The 20,127-nt window shown below is 51.5% G+C and overlaps 1 protein-coding gene across 1 annotated transcript in view; it reads left to right on the forward strand.

The window, feature by feature from the left end:
• The window catches only part of LOC123766071 (proteoglycan-like sulfated glycoprotein papilin), a gene marked incomplete at its 5' end in the record, with an annotated part of 493,143 nt that overhangs the window by 318,801 nt on the left and 154,215 nt on the right, over nt 1-20,127 (forward strand). The window contains 2 exon segments of the mRNA XM_069321077.1: nt 1,451-1,663; nt 19,668-19,838. Of these exon segments, the coding sequence (XP_069177178.1) occupies nt 1,451-1,663; nt 19,668-19,838 (384 nt within the window).

Raw genomic sequence — 20,127 nt, forward strand, 5'->3', positions numbered from 1 at the left:
TCCTACCTCGCTTGGAGACTTACCAAGGGAGAGTAGTCTTGTTGCCTCCTTGGTGGCCGGCCAAGCCTTAGTTTCAGGCACTGCTTGTTCAGTGTTCGAAATCGGGGGTCTTCCCGCGCGTTCGCCTCTTTCAGCTGATCAAGCCAGTCTGTTGCATAGCTGGTTCGATGTTCTCATCAGGTCTTCGCAGCTGGTTTTTCTGACGCGGGTCTATCACCATTTGTTTGTATGGTGAGCAAGTGGCTTCTTTGATGGTGTCCCACCTGTGCGTCTCGTCTCGGTAGCAGTATGAAGTTTCCTGGCAGTCCTTTCGTTATTTCTAGTCCCTTCACAGGTTTTCTTCTGTTTCGGGTCGGGTTGTCTAGCCATTTTTGTCTTGGTTGTTTCAGGATCATCATCTTGTACCGAATACTGTCGCCTCGTATCGTGCAGAGCTGGCGGAGCCGCTTCAGCTTGCATTTGGGGGTGGATGTTACTTCTGCCCCGTTTTCGGCAACATGTCCTGGGCTGATATTCGGGCACAGGAATTTTGGAGGTTGAACAGGGCCCTGGCTGCTTGTTATTTGGTGGACATTCTTAATCCTGGATATTTGTGTATTGCTTTGAGTCGCAGATTGCAGGCAGTTGTTCGACTTGTTGAGGAGCAAGTGGCGGCCGCCTCCCCGGGTAAGTCCCTCATTTCCTTATCTTTGATGAGGTAGCTCCAGGAAATCAAAGGGGCTCCCCACAGAAAACCCCATTTTCTGGGTGAGCTCCGGAGAGTCCTCGACACCCTCCCTCCCTCCCTCCCTCCGGTCATCAATTTTCTCATTGTTTTCATGCATAGTCTCCGAACTGGGGTTGCTGGGTCGCTGGTGCAGAGGGTCCGGGGCTCCCCCTTCCCTCTTCTGGGGGGAGGGGCGGGGCTGCACACATAGTCGGCGTGGCGGTGTGTGACATTTGCTTGTTTGATTGTTTACTTTGGATTTTGGGGAGTTCTGCTTCTCTGTTCGTTTTTTTGGTTGTAATTTTCTTACCATGTGGGGTCTGTTTTCTTATGCCTACCTCTCTGTGTGCCTAACCTCGGTCGATGGCAGATTAGGAAAGCTCCCAATGACAGGGGACGGGGGGTGTTCCAGGGGCCATTGTTCCATGTGCCTCTCTGAGGTTACCAGGTTCTGGCTTGTAGTCCGACAGTAGGCTGAACTCCATTGACAACAGCCCTGGTCTTATGTATCGCATATTAGTCAAATAGCTCCAGGTAGCTTCTGGGGCTCAACCAGAAAATGGCATTTCATTACATTCAACACTGATTTTTGTTAAGCTCAATATCTCTTTGCTTTTCATGATTATCCAACTTAAAATTTCCAAATTTGTGAAAATAAATATTTGTGTCATAAGGGCTTAGAAAAATGTAATTTGAATTGTAAGTAGATTGTAAGAATTTAATTGAGAGTTTATTTTAACACAGAACCAGAGGAGGACGTTTGCTCTCTCCCCAGCTCTGCTGGTGATTGTGACAACTTCGAGGAACGTTGGTTCTTTGATATGTCTGATAACCAATGTAAATCTTTCGTGTTTGGTGGATGTGGTGGTAATTACAACAACTTTGGCACTTATGACGAGTGTTTAAAATATTGTGGAAGTAAAAAGGATATTTCAACTGAAGATGAATTTAAACAAGGTTCGTGTATGTCTAAATAATATTTATACAGTATTTACTCTTATTATTGCATTTTGGCTTTGAATTGCAAAGAAGTTCAATATGATATTTTAGTATAGTATTTGTATGTAAAAAATTATTGTACTTTAATTAAATAGTACGATTATTATTGAGAAAATCAGTAGGAGCAATGAACCTGTTCAATTGGTACTCCCAAGCAAGCACACTAGACCACCACGCTTTGACATGTTAAAAGCAATGCATCTTGGGATTCCACTGAATCCTCTACGATGCCTAAGGCTTATGACTGAAGTCCAATCAAGGGTTTTAAGCCTTGCCCCATGCCCTCTGGCTAATGGTCCGGTAATTCTCCTCCAATGCCTCTTGTCAAATGCAAAAATTTGATTGGGCTTCAGTTGTAAGCCTTAGGAATCCTAGAGGATTCAGTGAAATCCCAGGTTGTATTGCTTTTGACATGTCATAGCGTGGTGGTCTAGGGTACTAGCTTGGGAGTATCAGGTGAGAAGGTTAGAATCCTCCTCATGGCTTCTACTGATTTTCTCATTGATACATTTCTCATTTCTCATTTATGTGATTTCATTGTGCATTTTATGAGAAGCCTTGGAGGAGAACTACAGGACCATTAGCCAGAGTGCATGGAGGCAATACATAAAAACCTTGACTGGGCTTCAGTTGCAAGCCTCTGGAATCCTAGAGGATTCAGTGGAATTCCCAGTTGCATTACCTTGGGGTGAGTCTGGGCTTCTCACCCTCCATCTTTCACCCAGTTGGAATGTTATTGGTTGGTGGGACATCACTAAGGACTTAAATGCTGCACTACAGCGTGCCAAAGTAGGTTGTTCTAACTGAGTGATTTAAGCTAGTTTGATTTACTGCAGAACTTTGGCATCTCATCCCAGTGCCTAGGATGAGCACTTGAGCACTTAGTTCAAGCTTTCTTCTCCTAGAAATCTCCAGCAGGTTCCGTGGTCTGCATGGATGTACACATAAACGCCACCCTCATGAGTTGGGAGGTTAAAGGGGTGTACATCGTCTGTGCCACGGGTGATGTTCATTTGCCCTGCCTCTGCCTGCGATCTGTTGGGTCGCTGACATCTTCGACCCCGAGTCATGCAGGGTGTATTCCCATCACGTCTCTCTTGTACCCAGTGCTCCTGTTGATATCTGCTTGATACCTACTTGATGGGTTCTGGGAGTTCTTCTACTCCCCAAGCCCAGCCCAAGGCCAGGCTTGACTTGTGAGAGTTTGGTCCACCAGGCTGTTGCTTGGAGCAGCCCGCAGACCCACATATCCACCACAGCCCAGGGGGCTTCTCAGGCAGTAACCACTCTTTGTCTTCATTTCTCTAAGTTACAGTGGTCCAGGTTGTATGTCCAATTAGATGCTCTGGAGCTGCCCCAGTTGGATTTTTGGGTTTAGAATTGGAGGAGTTGGTCACTTTGAACTTGGGCTCTGCTGCACCTCCTCTTCCTTCACCGGTTTGTTGAGTGGTGCTTACCCCCCCCCCTCTCCCCTTTCTTTTAAGCCAGAGGTGTTTGAAAGGCTTTGGGGTCGGGGCAGGGTTTAGTTTGAGATGTGGCTCTGGTGGTTTTGAGGGTTGCTCCATTTGCATTGGGCACGATGGCAGTTGAGCCTCAGAGTTCCACTGAGCCCCTTCAGTGAGCCCCTTCCTTCAAGGCTTCTTCCTTTCACTCTGCTGGGCTTTCCCATACTGTGGGTGAAGATGTTGGCTCAGTCTTTGAGCCCTTGATTGCAGCTTCTGAGATTCAGGGAGTCCGAGTTAGAGTCTGTGGTACCGTTTACCCCCTTGTGGAACCTTGTCTTCTATGGATGGTCTTCCCTTGCAGGGGCGGGGGTTTCATCCCCTCCTTCCCTGTGTCTTGGTGTTCGACTTCCCCTTGGATTAACTGTTGTGTACTTTTGGGTTCCCTAGGGATACCTTTCCAAAGGTTTCTGTCCTCTTGCACTCCCCTTTGGAAGCATGTGGAGTTCTGTTTTCTTACCTCCTGTGTGGCTTAGTTTTTGCCTTGGCTTTGGACTTTGCCTCTTTAGAGTTTGGATCCATCTCATCCTCTTAGGTGCTTTCTAAGGTTTCCAGGTCATCCTGGCTAGCAGACCCCCATGCTCTTCGTTCCCCTTGTAGTAGTTTTGAAAGTCATGTAAGCTGGAATGATGTAATTACCTAAGTGTAATTACCTAAGTGTAGTTACAGGATGAGAGCTACGCTTGTGGTGTCCCGTCTCCCCAGCACTCTGTCATATAACACTTTGAAATTACTGACGGTTTTGGCTTCCACCACCTTCTCACCTAACTTGTTTCAAGCATCTACCACTCTGTTCACAAAAGTGAATTTTCTTATATTTCTCTGGCAGCTTTGTTTCGTGAGTTTAAATCTATGACCTCTTATTCTTGAAGTTCCGGGTCTCAGGAATTTTTCCCTGTCAATTTTATCTATTCCTGTTACTATTTTGTGTGTAGTGATCATATCGCCTCTTTTTCTTCTATCTTCTAGTTTTTGCATATTTAATGCCTCTAATCTCTCCTCGTAGCTCTTGCCCTTCAGTTCAGGGAGCCACTCAGTGGCATGTCGTTGCACCTTTTCCAGTTTGTTGATGTGCTTCTTAAGATATGGGCACCATACAACCGCTGCATATTCCAGCTTTGGTCTAACAAAAGTTGTGAACAATTTCTTTAGTATTTCTCCATCCATGTATTTAAAAGCAATTCTGAAGTTAGAAAGTGTAGCATAGGCTCCTCGCATAATGTTCTTAATGTGGTCCTCAGGTGACAATTTTCTATCTAGAACCACCCCTAGATCCCTTTCTTTGTTAGATTTCTTTAAAGATTTCTCACATAATTTATAGGTTGTGTGGGGTCTATATTCTCCAATTCCACATTGCATAACATGGCATTTATTCATATTAAATTCCATTTGCCAAGTGTTGCTCCATATACTTATTTTGTCCAGGTCTTCTTGAAGGGCATGACAATCATCTAGGTTTCTTATCTTCCCAATTATCTTAGCATCATCAGCAAGCATGTTCATATAATTCTGTATTCCAACTGGAAGATTGTTTATGTAGACAATGAACATTACCGGTGTACGAACTGAGCCCTGTGGTTACTCCACTCATGACATTCCTCCAATCCGATTCATTGCCTCTGATTACGGCCCTCATTTTTCTGTCAGTCACAAAATTTTTCATCCATGTTAGAAGCTTACCTGTCACCCCTCCAATATGTTCCAGTTTTCATAACAACCTCTTATGTGGAACTCTGTTGAAAGCCTTTTCTGGGGGGAGCCCCTACAGCTCCCCGGAGCTATCCATGGCTGATATGGATACCCTAACTATTTTGCATCAGTTGATGTGGGTGGAGTTCTAGCCTACCGGGGACCACGAGCCAGAATCTGGCCCCCCCTCACAGTGGCACGGGGAGCAATGGCCCATAGAAATGCACGTGTGATTTGGAGCATTCTATATTTGCCATCGACCTGGACAGGCACCCAGAAAGGTAAGCACCACAAAACAAACCTCTATTCTGGTTAACAACGAAAATCGACAAACGAGTGGACAGAACTCCCCAAAAGAAAAATGAGCAAACAAGCATGATGTCACCCGAGCCGCGCCACATGTCTGCGCAGCTCCCCCTCCCCGGAAGCGGAAGGAGGGAGCCCCAGACTCCCGCGCCGGCGATCCCCGCCTCAGTTCCTCGGCTGATGGGATCGTGCATGGACATGTGGCTCCAGCTCCTCAGTCTTGTCTCAGTGCTGACTTGTTTTCAGTACTGCTCTTATGGTGGTCGCGTGAGCTGGGTGTAGTATTCTCAGGTACTTGGGCTGCATGTGCTTAGGGTCACCTTCCCTGAGTGCCCTGTAAGTACCGCCCTTGGGGCTTGGGGTTGCCTTCCACAAGTCACCTTGGGTCTACCTCTGTTGGCCTTTCACTGTATGGTATTTATCCGCTCTAAGTGTTTGGGGGTTTCCTCCCTTGTTTACCTTCGGGTTAGTGGTACAGTAGTTATAGCAATGGTGGGACGCATGGTACTGTATAGCTAGTTTTCACCTATAATAGCAGCCGGCTCTGTTCCCACTGGGTACGTTGTCCACTTGCGTGGTTTTTCTTTTCTTTTTGTTTTTGCCTGGTGGGGGTCTGCCTTGTGATTTCCTCCCCCTTATATTAGGGTCATTTGTGTGGTGGCACCCCCTGCTTCACCATCGCGAGTGGACACGTCCCGTGGGTTCAGCTTTTAGCAGTTTGCATGGTAGTTTGGGGCACCGGTTAATAATAATAATAATAATAATTTTTATTTAGGTAAAGGTACATACATAAAGAGATTTTACAAAGTTTGTTGGCTTTATAGATAGAGCTAGTACATACAATGCCTAAAGCCACTATTACGCAAAGCGTTTCGGGCAGGAAAAAACACTAATGACTAAAGCTTAAAACTAATGGGTAAAAAGAAAAAAATGCGTTGAGTACAAATAAAAATAGAGGTAAAAGAGGGGGGAACATTGTTGAAAAAGCAGCACAAATACAATTACAAATTATTACAGAAAATTGCATTCAAACAGCATTGATTTGAAAAACAAAAAAAAACAAAAAACATACATGGGTTGACAATAGAGGGATAAGGTAGGTTACAGGGAATTTATTAGGTATAGCTTCGTTTTTAACTTAAACTGGTTGAGAGAGGTACTGTCTTTAACATGGTTGGGAAGGTCATTCCACATTCTGGGCCCCTTGATTTGTAGAGCATTTCTGGTTTGATTAAGTCGTACTCTAGGAATATCAAAACTGTATTTATTTCTGGTGTGGTGCTCATGGGTTCTGTTACAACCTTCTATGAAGCTTTTGAGATCAGGATTGGCATTATAGTTTAGCGTTTTATATATGTATAATACACATGAGAGAATGTGCAGTGACTTAATGTCTAACATATTCAGAGATTTGAGTAGGGGTACCGAGTGATGTCTGGGGCCAGAATTGGATATTGTCCTAATAGCAGCTTTGTGTTGAGTAATTAGAGGACGTAAGTGATTTTGGGTAGTAGAGCCCCAAGCACAAATACCATAGTTGAGATATGGATAGATAAGGGAGTAATAGAGAGTCACCAGGGCAGGGCGTGGTACATAATATCTGATCTTAGAAAGAATGCCCACAGTTTTTGAAACTTTTTTTGATATGTTTAGAATGTGTCCCTGGAAATTCAGCTTGTGGTCAATGAGAATGCCAAGGAATTTGCCATCTAATTTGTTACAAATTTGGGTATTGTTTATTTTGAGATTTATTTGATTAGAGGATTTATTGCCAAACAGAATATAGAAAGTTTTGTCAATGTTAAGGGTGAGTTTGTTGGCAGTTAGCCACAGATGGACTTTATTTAGCTCAGTATTTACTGTGGCATTTAGAGCAAAGGGATCAGGACTGGAGTAACACAGGACTGGACTGGAGTTAGCAGTGCCCTGCCTGGGATAACCCTTAGCAGACCCAGTTTAGGGGCCCTGGAAAACCCTGTGAGGGCTCTCGGGTCCGATGGAGGAGACCTTTGTGTCCTCTCTCACTTTGCGTGAGTTTGAGGGTTACTCTGTCCTCTTGTTGGGTGACTCTCATTGTTTTGCCTCCATCATGCTGCCTGTTGGGTCGATGACATGTTCAACCCTGAGTCCTGCGAGCTCAATTCACCCAGTCTGTTGATGATTTACTTCGGGTGCAGGCAGCTCGCATGTTGCAGGGTAGGTTTAGGTTGTTGCAATGCGCTCGGGTTGTCGGTTCCCCGGACGCCCCGAGGCTGCCCCGCTTTGTGTATAGGGACCCGGACTTGAGGGTGTTGGTTACTTCGGCTTACGGCCGGCCGTCCGCGCCTCCCTTGTTCTTCCCCTTCGGTGGTTCATTGTCCCCCCCCCCCCCAGCTTTGTGCTTTGGGGTCGGGACGGGGTTTAGAGGTGTCTGAGACTCTGGCAGTTTCGAGGTTTGCCCCGTCCTGGGTAGCGCAGAGGCCTTGAGTCTGTTCCTCCTGCCAATGCTCCGAGGTCTGACCAGCGGGCCCCTTCTCTTCTGGTTCTTTCGGCTTCCCCGGCTTTTTCTTGTGAGACTGGTGCTTTGGAGGACGACTCAGTCCCGGGGCCTGGTGTGGAGGCTCCCGGGGTTGGGGAGGAGTTGACTTGGGGGCCTTGGGCTCTATTGGACCCCACCTGGATTTTCCGTCCTTCTGAGCGGGGCTTACTGTTGCAAGGAGTGGGGTTTTCTTTTCCCCCCTCTGCATACGATTTGGATTTGGATTCTGCTCTTTCCCGGGTTCGGTTCCGTGTCCCTGTGGATTCTTCGATTCCGTCTTACCGGAGGTTTTCGGCTTCCTGCATCTCTCCGCCTGAGGTGCGGTCGGCCATCGCGGCTTACCTCCTGCGTGACCCGGAGTATGCCTCCATAATGGATCCTTCTTCGTTCAGGTTTGGATCGTCATGTCCTTACTGGGTGCGTTATGAGGTTCCGGGGTCGTCCTGGCTTGCAGACTGCCCCTTGTTTTCGCTGGATGCTTGGGACTCGTTCTGTTGGACCCGCACGTTTGAGTGGCGTGAGGCATTGACGGTGGTCCAGGTTTACCTGAGGGACAATTTTGAGCACCGTAATGAGTGTCTTTTCGCTCCTGCCCTTTTGCGGGATGTTGGTGTAGTGCAGCTCCATGTGCAGGTTCCTTCCCTGTTGGCTGCACTTGTGGCAGAGAATTTGCACGCTCGTGGCTTTTTGGCTTCGGTCCCGCGTTTCTTTTCCCTTCTGGAGCTGTCTTCGGATTGGCTTGTGGAGGATGTAGAGGCGCTTGGGGCCGATCCAGGGTCTGGCTCCTTGGTCTCGGCTGCTCGGGCGTCATCTGCCATGTTGAAGCTGTTTACACCGATCCTGTGGGAGGCGTTGCTGCGTTTTTTCGCTGCACGTTTCGCGTATCGACAGGCGGTACTTACTTCCTCCTTGGAATCCGCTTGGCCCCTGGTTCTTAGGTTGTCTTCTCCCTTTTGTCCTCTGCTTTTTGAGGCTTCTGCGGTTGAGCATTATATTCAGGCGGCTTCTTCCTCTTGCCACACTATGTCCGAGTTGTTGGTTCTCCGCGGAAACCAGGGAGGTTTCTTCCCGGCAGGGAAGAAACCAGGGCTCGCAGTTCCGTTCGTTGAGGTTACTCCACAGGTGTCGGGTTTGGTGCCGGTGCCGCCTGCGGTCCCACCTGTGCCTAGTCGGCGCGGTGTTCGCTCTGCACGCAGGTCGGGTTCTCGTAAGGGGCAGAGGCCCTTTCGCGGTACGCCTCATTGATGGGGAGATTGGGGGAGGCTTGCTTTATTTTCTCACGCCTGGTCTCCCGATTTGTGGGCATTTCAGGTCGTTTCTCGCGGCCTGTGGTGGCGTTGGGTGGCTCCTCCTCCTTCGGAGGGTTGGGGCTAACGGAGCAGGCTTCCTCTCCTACGCTCTGTCGGGTCATCTTGGAGTGGGTGCGCTTGGGCGTGGTCGAAACGACGACGTCCCACAGGTGGGTTTCCTGCCTGTTTCCAGTTCCGAAACGGGACTGTGCGGACCTGCGGTTAATTCTGGACTTGTCCCATCTTAACCCTTGGGTTTCTTGCCCCTTGTTTTGGATGACCACTCTGTCCCAGGTTCAGCTTCTGTTGGAACCAGGCACTTAGATGGTGTCCCTGGACATCAGAGATGGGTATTGGCACATCCCTATTCATCTGGGTTTCCAGGACTGGCTCGGCTTTGTTGTGAGGCGTCAGTGCTACCGCTTTCGTTGTCTCCCTTTCGGGTTGAATCTGGCACCTCACATGTTCACGCCCCTTACCCAGGTCATGGTGGCCCGTCTGCGTCTGTTAGGTGTTCGGGTGTTGGCTTACCTTGACAACTGGCTGGTTTGGGTTCCCAGTCGGTTCGTGTGTCTGCTTGCCAGGGATTTGGTGCTTTCCCAGCTCGCCGGGTTCTGGTTCCTGGTGAACTGGCGGAAGTCCCGTCTGGTTCCCTCCCAGGTTCAGTCCTGGCTGGGTCTTGTGTGGGACTCGGACGGCTTCCTTGTCTCTTCCTCTGGAGTCTTTTCTTCAGCTGCAGTCTCGCCTGTGTCTATTTCTGGGTAACTCCCGGGTCACCTGGAGGGTGTTCAAGGGTTTGTGCGGGAGCCTGAACTTCGCAATGTTGGTATACCCGCAGAGTTGGGTTTGGCTTCATCGGCTGTTCTGGTTCCTTTCGGGCCGTCCCTTTCGCCTCTCGCGATCGCTGGGTTTGCCCCTCGGAGCTTTGTGTCAGCTGCTGGGTTGCCTGCTTCCTCTTCGGGTTTTTCGGGCTTCGGTGCCTTGGCGCCTTCCCGAGCCCTCGCTTGACATGTTCACGGATGCGTCGTCTCTCAGTTGGGGTTTTGTGACTAGTGCTCACCAGGCCGGCCAGGGCCGGTGGGGTCCGTCCTTCCGAAGAGTCCACAGCACGGTGTGGGAGTTTGCGATAGTGTGGTTTGCGCTTCGGAGGGTTCAGGTCACCTACAGATCGACGATCTGGCTCCATTCAGACTGCTCTCCAGTGGTTCATTGCTTGAACTGAGGGGGTTCGATGCAGTCCTTGGCTCTATGGGGTTGGTCGCTTCAGGTGACTCGTCTGCTGAGTTCTCGGGGTTTGGCTCTCTTCGCAGTTCATGTCCGGGGGGTGTCCAACGTCCTGGCGGATGGCCAGTCCAGGTTTATTTCCCCTGTCCATGGAATGGACGTCGTCGCCAATTCTTTCAGTTGGCTCAGCCCAACGTTTGGGTGCTTGGAGGTGGACCTTTTCGCATCCGCATGGTCGAGGCATCTTCCGGATTAGTTGGCACCCTACCCTGACTGCGAGGCTGTCGGGACCGATGCCTTTTGGCAGGACTGGTCGAGGTGGGGGTTCCTGTACCTCTTTCCCCCTGTTCAGCTGTTGCTCCAGGTCCTGGCTCGCTTGGAGACTTACCAGTGTTGAGTGGTCCTCTTGGCCCGTGGTTTCAGGCACTGCTTGCCCGGTGTCCGAACTTGGAGGTTTTTCCGCAGCTCCGCCTCTTCCAGGAGATCGGGCCGGTCCAGTACGAGACTGGTTCGCTCTTCTCCGTGAGTCTTCGCATTTGGTGTTTTTGACTCGTGTTTATCACCATCTCTATGGTGATCAGGTGGCTTCCTTGTTGATTTCTCACTTGCGGGCTTCCTCTTGGCAGCAGTATGAAATTTCCTGGCGGTCCTTCCGGTTCTTTTTGGCCCTTCGTCATTGCTTCTCACTTTCTCTTTTGGTTGTTCCAGGACTGTCATCTTATGCCTAATACTGTCGCCTCGTATCGTGCGGAGCTGGCGGAGCCACTGCAGCTTGCTTTCGGTATTGATGTTACTTCTGCACCGTTTTGCAAGCTGCCTCGTGCGTTGTTTCGGCTCCGGCCTGCTCATACGCTGCCTGAGCCATTCTGGTTTTTGGACAGAGTGCTTTCTTATCCTTCTTCTCCTCGGTTTGTTGTGGCCCTTTTGGTTCAGGATTGCTTTGCTAAGGTTCTTTTTCTGTTGGCAATGGCCTCTGGGGGTCGTGTGATGGAGCTTGATGCTCTTCTCAGGCGCAGAGGGTTTTGCTCCTTTGGTCATGGTCATAAGTATGTTTGTCTGCAGCCGTCTCCCTCTTTTCTGGCGAAGAATGAGACTGCTGCTTTCTGGAGGGGTCCTTGGGTTGTTGATGCTTGGATTGTCAGGCCGGGGGTTCACCATGTGTTGTGTCCGGTTATGGCCCTCCACTGTTATCTGCGCGCCACGGCTTCTATGTCTGGGGATGTGCTTTGGGTTAATCCAGTTTCCCTTCTTCCCTGTTCGCTTTTTCGGGTCTCTTAGGTCGTCCATAGAGTTATTAAATCCAGCCAGCCTGCGGTCTATCCCCATGCCCATGACGTTTGTAAGTTTGCTGATCTTTCTGCCATCTTCGGCAATATGTCTTAAGCTGACATTCGGGCACGGGGTTTTTGGTGGTCGAACAGAGTCCTGGCTGCACACTACCTTGTGAACGTTGCTGGGCCCAGTCAGGCTTGTGTTGCTTTGGGTCGGCGGTTGCAGCCTGTTGTCTCGACTTTGAGTTGAGGAGTAGAGCAAAGACCGCCTCCCGGGTAAGTCCCCTTTTATCTTTAGTAGTCTTTGGTGAAGTAGCTCTGGGGAGCCGTAGGGGCTTTCCCCGGAAAACCAGCGTTAAATGTAATGAAACACCATTTTTTGGGAGAGTCCCGCAGGCTACCCGGCAACCCTCCTTCCCTCCAGTCGGCGTTTTTCTGGGTGGAGCCCCGTCGGCTCCCCGGAGCTATCCAGGCTGAATGGATATGTATAACTTTCTGGCATCAGTCAATGCATGGAGTTCTTGCCTACTGGGGACCACGAGCCAGAACCTGGCCCCCTCTAGAGAGGCACGAGGAGCAATGGCCTATAGAGACCCCCCCTTATGATTGGGAGCATTCTATGTCTGCCATCGACCGGGACAGGCACCCAGAAAGGTAGGCGCCCCAAAACAAACCCCTATTCTGGTAAACTATTGCAACTGAAGACCGAACAGGTGGACAGGACTCCCCAAACGAAAATTAGCCCTCATGACGTCATCATGTCGCCGCGCCGCCGTCTGCGCAACCCCCCCTCCCCTCCCCGGGAGGGGGAAGGGGGGAGCCCCAGACCCCACCGTCGGCGACCCAACCATCAGTTCTCAGGCTGATGGGATCTGGTGCGGTCGTGCCTCTGGCTCCTGTTTGCAGTTGCAGTTCTGTTCCTGGTGGTGTGAGCTGTCCCTTCCGGTGGTGTGTGGGCCAGGAGTATTATTCCACTGTGCTCGGGCTGCATGCGCCTAGGGTTATCTTCCCTAGGTGCCCTGTAAGTACTGCCCTTGGGGCTTAGGGCTACCTTCCCTGGGTCGCCTTGGTTTCTACCTCCGCTGTGCCGTGTACTGCTCGGTACTTGGCCGCCCTTGGGGTCAGCTGGGTTTTTTTCTTGCCCTTGTTTGTCTCTGGGTAGGGGGGGTAGTTTTCGTCACTGGCAGGGGCGCGGGGTACTGCACAGCTAATTTTCACCATTAACAGCGGCCGGCTCTGTTCCGCCTAGGTACGTTGTCCTCTTGTGGGATTTTTCTTTTGTTTTTGTTTTTTGCCTGGTTGGGGGGGTCTGCCTGTTTGGTCCCCATCGCTGTTCTTGGGGTTTGTCTCCAGATTGTCTAGTTGGTGGTACTCCCCGCTTGGCCCCCATGAGTGTACATGTCCCGGGGGTTCAGCTATAGCAGTTTGTTGGTAGTTTTGGGTGCCGGTTTGCAGTACCCTGCCTGGACTTCTCTTAGCGTGTTATCAAGGTTAAGGGCCCTGGAAAACCCCACGGGGGCTATGTGGTCCGATGGATGTGACCCCTGAATCCCCCCTTGCATCCTGCGAGTTTGATGGTTGCTCTGTCCCCTTGTTTCAGGGGGACACTCACCGGTTTTGCCTCTGCCATGCTGCCTGTTGGGTCGGTAATTGTTTTGACCCAGAGTCGTGCGACATGTGTTGTCTGTACGTTCTCCAGTTCACCCAGGCTACTGCGCCTGATATGCGGGTGGGGGCAGCTGAGGCGTTAAATGCTCGCTTTAGGTTGCTGCAACGCGCTAGCTTGGTCGCTGCCCCGGATGCCCCGAGACTGCCCCGTTTTGGTTATAGGGACCCGGACTTGGGGGTGGGGGGTCGCTTTGGCTCTGGTTCCGTCCACCCCTCCAAGTCCTTCCCCTTCTGATGCTCGTTCGGTCCCCCCCGCCCCCTTGCTGCCGGCTCCTAAACGTCTGAGGGTTTCGGAGCTGGGGCTGGGTTTAGTCGGTTGTGAGACTCGGGCGGTCTCGGGGGGTGTCCCCTTCTGGGGCAGTGGTGGAGGCATTCGAGCCTGGTCCTTCTGTCGAAGCTTCTGGGTCTGGCCAGTGGGCCCCCTTTGTTCCTGCTTTGTAAGCTGCTCCCACCTTTTCTTTGGGGGTGGGGGCTCAGGAGGACGGCACAGCCCCGGGCCCTCTGGGTGAGGTTCCTGGGGTTGGGGAGGGGTTGGCTTGGGGGCCTTGGGCCCCATTAGACCCCGACTGGGTTTTTTGCCCACCGAGCGGGGCTTGGTGTTACAAGGAGAGGGGTTCTCTTTCGCTCCCTCCGCGTACGAATTGGATTTGGTGTCCACCCCTCCCTGGGTTAGGTTCCGTGATCCGAGGGGTTCCAGCTTCCCATGTTTCGGCTTCAGAGGTGCGGGAGGCCTTGGCGGCTTACCTCTTGTGTGACCCGGATTATGTCTTCCTGATGGATCCTCGTTCCTTTGTGTACGGATCCCCAGGTTCGTGATGGTTTTGGTATGAGGTTCTGGAGTCGTCCTGGTTGGCAGACTGTCCTCTCTTTTCGTTGGAGGCTTGGCACACGTTCTGTCGGTCCCGCGTGCTTGAGTGGCGAGAGGTTTCCTTGGCGTTGCAGGTTTTCCTGGGGGGCGCTTTCGAGCATCTGAATGATTGTTTGTTCGCCCCTGCCCTTCCGTGGGATGTTGGTGTCATGCAGCTTCACGTGCAGGTTCCTTCCCTCTCGGCTGCCTTGAATGCGGAGGTTTTGCGGACTCACGGCCTACTTGCTTCAGCTCTGCATTTCTTTGCCCTCCTTGAGCTATCTTCGGATTGGCTCGAGTTGGATGTGGCAGCACTTGGGTCAGCTGCTGGGTCTGGTGCGCTGCCCTCGGCTGTGTGGGCGTCGTCTGCTTTGTTGAAGCTCTTCGCGCCCATCCTGCGTGATGCAGTTTCTCGGTTCTATGCTTCTCGCCTCACGTGTTGTCAGGCGGGGCTGGCTTCCTCCTTGGAGTCCGCCTGGGCCCTGGCTCTTCGTTTGTCCTCGCCTTTTTGTCCGTTGCTGTTTGGGGAGTCTGCGGTGGGGCAGTATCTGCAGGCGGCCTTGGTCAGTTGTCGGCCTATGTCAGAGTTGTTGTTGCTCCGGAGAGCTCGTGGGGGGCCTTCCCGGAAGGGTCGTGCCAGGGCTCGGGGGGTCTTTTCATCGGGGTAGGCCTTTGGTGCCAGATTCTGGGCTGGTGGTGCCTTCGGTTCTGGCTGTTGCTGGACAGAGTGGGCTCCATCCTGTTCGCCGCCTTGGTTCTCGCAAGGCGCGTCGGCCCTTTCGCGGTGGGGGGGGGGGCGGCTTGCAAGGTTTGCCCTCGCCTGGTCCCACGATTCATGGGCTTTTCGGGTCGTTTCGTGTGGCCTGTGGTGGCGTTGGGTGGCTCTTCCTCCCTCGGGGGGTTCGGGGCTTGCGGGGCAGGCCTCTTCTCCTGTGCTCTGTCGGGTCATCTTGGAGGGGGTTCGCTTGGGCGTCATCGAAACGACGTCAGTCCCTCAGGTGGGTTTCCCGCCTGTTTCCGGTTCCGAAACGGGACTGCGCGGACCTCCGTTTCATTCTGGACTTGTCCCATCTGAACCCGTGGGTGTTGTGCCCCTCCTTTCGGATGACTACGCTGTCCCAGGTCTGTCTTCTCTTGGAGAGGGGCGCTTGGATGGTGTCCCTAGATCTCGAGGACAAGTATTGGCACGTCCCGGTTCATCCGGAGTTCAGGGACTGGCTCGGTTTTGTTGTGGGGCGTCAAGGTTACTGCTTTCGTTGTCTTCCCTTCGGGTTGAATCTGGCGCAACACGTTTTCACATGCCTCACTTGGGTCATGGTAGCCCGCCTGCATCTGCTAGGTGTTCGGGTGCTGGCCTATCTCGATGACTGGCTGGTTTGGGCTCCCAGCCAGTCCGCGTGTCTGCTCGCCAGGGATTTGGTTCTCTCCCAGCTCGCCAGGTTCGGGTTCTTGGTGAACTGGAGGAAGTCCCATCTGGTTCCCTCTCAGGTTCAGTCTTGGCTGGGTCTGGTTTGGGATGGTTGTGCTGCTTCCTTGTCTCTTCCTCCGGCGGCTCTCTTGCGCCTGCGGTCCCGCCTTCGCCCGTTACTGAGGGGTTCCCGGGTCACAAGGCGATTGCTCGAGAGTTTGTGCGGGAGCCTGAATTTTGCCATGATGGTCTACCCACCGGGTCAGGTGTGGCTTCGTCGGCTGTTCTGGTTCCTTCGGGGCCGGCCCTTCCGCCTCTCTCGCGATCATTGGGTTCGACCCCCGAGGACTTTGCGTCGGTTGCTGCGTCGCCGGCTTCCTCTTCAGGTTTTTTGGGGTTCGGTGCCTTGGCGCCTTCCCGTGCCCTCGCTCAATGTGTACACAGACGCGTCATCTCTTGGCTGGGGTTTTGTGACCAGTGCTCACCAGGCCGGCCAGGGGCGGTGGGTTCCGTCTTTCCGTCAGGCTCACAGCACGGTGCAGGAGTTCGCGGCAGTGTGGATGTCGCTCCGAAGGATTCGAGTCACTCGCGGATCGACGATCCGGCTCCATTCGGACTGCTCCCCGGTGGTTCATTGTTTGAACCGAGGGGGTTCGATGCGATCCTTGGCTCTTTGGGGCTGGTCACTTCGGGTGACTCGTCTGCTGAGTTCTCGGGGATTGAGTCTCCTGGCGGTTCATGTCCGGGGGGTGTCCAACGTCCTGGCAGACGGCCTGTCTCGGTTCCGTCCCCTGTCCTCGGAGTGGACGATTGATGCTGACTCCTTCCGTTGGCTGTGCCGGATGTTCGGGACTCCGGACGTGGATCTCTTCGCGTCGGAGTGGTCGAGGTGTCTCCCGGTTTATGTGGCGTCCTTTCCCGACTGCAAAGCCATCGGGGTCGACGCCTTCAGGCTGGACTGGGCGAGGTGGGGTTACCTGTACCTCTTTCCCCCGGTTCTGCTGTTGCTCCAGGTCCTGACTCGCTTGGAGACTTACCAGGGTCGTGTTGTCCTTCTGGCCCCATGGTGGCCGGCCCAGCCTTGGTTTCAGGCGCTGCTTGCTCGGTGTCCGTACCCGAGGGTCTTCCCGCGGCTCCGCCTCTTTCAGCAGATCGGTCCAGCCCTGTACGAGGCTGGTTCCATCTTCTCCTCGAGTCTTCGCGTCTGGTGTTTTTGACTCGGGTTTATCATTCGTTGTATGGTGCACAGGTGGCTTCGTTGTTGGTCTCTGATAGGGTTGTTCTGTCCTTTCTCTCTTGGCTGTTTCTGGACCGTCATCTTATGCCGAATACTATCGCTTTGTATCGTGCGGCGTTGGCAAATCCGCTTCAGCTTGCTTTCAGGGTTGATGTTACTTCCGCCCTGTTTTGCAAGTTATCGCGGGTGTTGTTTCACCTCCGGCCTGCTCATGCGCCGCCTTAGCCGTCTTGGTCTTTGGACCGCGTGCTCTCGTTTCTCTCTCTGCCCAGGTTTGTGGTGGCCCCTTCCATTCGGGATTGTTTTTCCAAGGCTTTTTTCCTGTTGGCATTGGCCTCGGGGGGTCGGGTTGGCAAGCTTCATGCTCTCCTCTGGCGCCGGGGTTTCTGCTCTTTCGGTCCTGGTGGTCGTTTTGTTCGTTTGCAGCCGTCTCCCTCTTTTCTGATGAAGAATGAGACGGCTGTGTTCCGGAGGGGGCCGTGGGTTGTTGATGCTTGGTTGGTCAGGCCGGGGGTGCATCATGTGATGTGTCCGGTTGCGGCTCTCTACCGTTATTTGCGCGTCACGGCTTCTGTTGCCGGGGATGCGCTCTGGGTTGATCCGGTTTCCCTTCTTCCCTGTTCCCGGGCTCGGGTCTCTCAAGTTGTCCGCAGGGTTATTAAGTGTAGCCAGCCTGTGGTTTTTTCCCCGGGCCCACGACGTTTGTAAGTTTGCTGCTTTGGCGGCTGTCTTTGGCAACATGTCTTGGGTGGACGTTCGGGCCTGGGGTTTTTGAAGATCGAACAGTGTCCTGGCTGGTCGCTACCTGGTGAATTTTCCTGGGCCTCATCGAGCCTGCGTTGCTTTGGGTCGGCGGTTGCAGCCAGTTATAATAATAATAATAATAATTTTTATTTAGGTAAGGTACATACATAAAGAGATTTTACAAAGTTTGTTGGCTTTATAGATAGAGCTAGTACATACAATGCCTAAAGCCACTAGTTGTCTCGCCTTCGCGTTGAGGAGTGAGGACGGACCGCCGCCCAGGTAAGTCCCTGTTTTTTCCTTATCTTTGGGTAGTTAGCTCCGGGGAGCCGACGGGGCTTCCCCCAGAAATCCAGCGTTGAATGTAATGAAACGCCATTTTCTGGGTGAGGACCAGAGGCTCCTCGACATCCCTCCCTCCCTACGGTCGGCGGTGTTTTTCGCATTTTTGACATTCAGTCTAAGAACTAATGGTTGGGTCGCCGACAGTGGGGTCTGGGGCTCCCCCTTTCCCCCTCCCGGGAAGGAGGGGGTTGCACAGATGGCAGCGCGGCGACATGATGACGTCATGAGGGCTAATTTAGTGTTTGGGGAGTTCTGTTCACCTGTTCAGTCTTCGGTCGCAATAGTTTACCAGAATAGGGGTTTGTTTTGGGGCGCCTACCTTTCTGGGTGCCTATCCCAGTCGATGGCAGACGTAGAATGCTCCCAATCATAAGGGGTGTCTCTATAGGCCATTGCTCCTCGTACCTCTCTAGATGGGGCCAGGTTCTGGCTCGTGGTCCCCGGTAGGCAAGAACTCCATGCATTGACTGATGCCAGAAAGTTATACATATCCATTCAGCCTGGACAGCTCCGGGGAGCCTCCGGGACTCACCCAGAAAATGGCGTTTCATTACATTCAACTCTGGATTTTTCATGATTTTTAATACCCAGCCTTAGAACTGGAGCGGGGATCGCCGGCGCAAGGGTTTGGGGCTACCCTTTCCCCCCTCCCAGGGAGGGGGGGAGCTGTGCAGACATGCAGCACGACTCGTGTGACGTCATGCTTGTTTGCTCGTTTTTCTTCTGGGGAGTTCTGTCCACTCATTTCTCTATATTCTTTGTTAACCAAAATAGGGGTTTGGTTTGTGGCACTTACCTTTCTGGGTGCCTGTCCTGGTCGTTGACAGATATAGAGTGCTCCAAATCACATGTGCATTTCTATGGGCCATTACTAAACCATGCCTCTGTGAGGGGTCCCAGGTTCTGGCTCATGGTCCCCGGTAGGCCTAGAACTCCACCCACATCGACTGATGCAAAATAGTTAGGGTATCCATATCAGCCATAGATAGCTCTGGGGATCCTCCGGGACTCACCCAGAAAATGGCATTTCATTACATTGAATGCTGGTTTTTGTCCATCTCTCCTTCAGTCTCCTCCTGTTCTGGGCGGGGAGGGGGGAGGAGTACTGTGGTTAGGTCATGTCTTTCGATCTGGGGCCTTCTTGTCTTCGGTGGCGTCACTCATGTTTCAAGGCACTCTGGCTGGGCAGGTAGCTTCACCAGGAGTTGGTCGAAGTAGGCTTTTGGTGGAGTCTGAGGCAGGTTTGCATGTGCCTTCTGCAGTAGCTTCGTCTGTGTCGGGTTGGCACAGTTCATGCCAATGTCCTGGTTCGTGTTCTAGTTACAATATGAAGTCCCAGTTTTATGCTGGCTAGTAAAGAATCCATCATTATCCATGGTGAAATGACAACTCTTTCATAGCAATCAAACTGTAGTAAAAGGAGGATGTTCCTTTAATGTTTTCATGGCTGGTGACTTTTTTTTTTATATCACCAGTCATGTGATATAAAAAAAATCTGTTCACATGTGTCCTCCCATGTGATGCTGGCTTATGACAGCATCACAGTCAGCTTACCAGGATCCCTGCAGCTTTTATCTCTACTGTAGATAGTGAGGAGGATGGCTGGATGAGACTGGGTGACCTGAGCTGTGACCTGGTGGTAACTGGGTCAGTTGAAGAAGCGATTGTTTACCTTCCTTCCTATTTCATTCATATAGAGCAATGGTTTGTTTCTGATGCTTATGATTTTATAAAAAGCTCATTTTGGTTGTGGGTTGATCTTTGGCCCCATATGCTTTTCTTTTCTCTTTGAGGTGCCACACAAAGTGGCTTTTCATTGCAGTCAGTGCCTTATTTTTCCAATTTCATCCATCAGTAGCACTAATCATTCAACCAATCTGCCTGTTACCTTAGATATGTATTTTTTTCTTGCAGAATTCTGCTTCCTTGAAAAACACCAAGGCACATGTGACAACTTGAAAGCATATTGGCATTATGATAGCAACGATGGTGTCTGTAAGCAGTTCTTGTATGGAGGCTGTGATGGTAATGAAAATCGCTTCTTATCACGACAAGACTGTGAAAATAAATGTGGTGAAGCTCTTGGTAAGAACTTATTAAAAATATTTTCATAAGCACAACACTTAACAAAACATACAACTTAGATAGCAAAACATTTATTGAGTTAGAAAATGTTTAGTTTGGTGGCCTTAAGGCCTATCAACTTAAGGATGCTATTAAGGCTATCACAATAACTTTCCTAACCATGAAGCACATATACTTTAGTTGGGAATATAATTTAGGATTAGAGTAAATTCTCAATGTATAAGCACTGAGAAGCAGAGTAACTTCTCATCTTATATATCATCTTCATAAAACCAGTATTGAATTTAAT

This window comes from Procambarus clarkii, chromosome 9, assembly GCF_040958095.1.
Source record: "Procambarus clarkii isolate CNS0578487 chromosome 9, FALCON_Pclarkii_2.0, whole genome shotgun sequence".
NCBI lineage: Eukaryota > Metazoa > Arthropoda > Malacostraca > Decapoda > Cambaridae > Procambarus > Procambarus clarkii.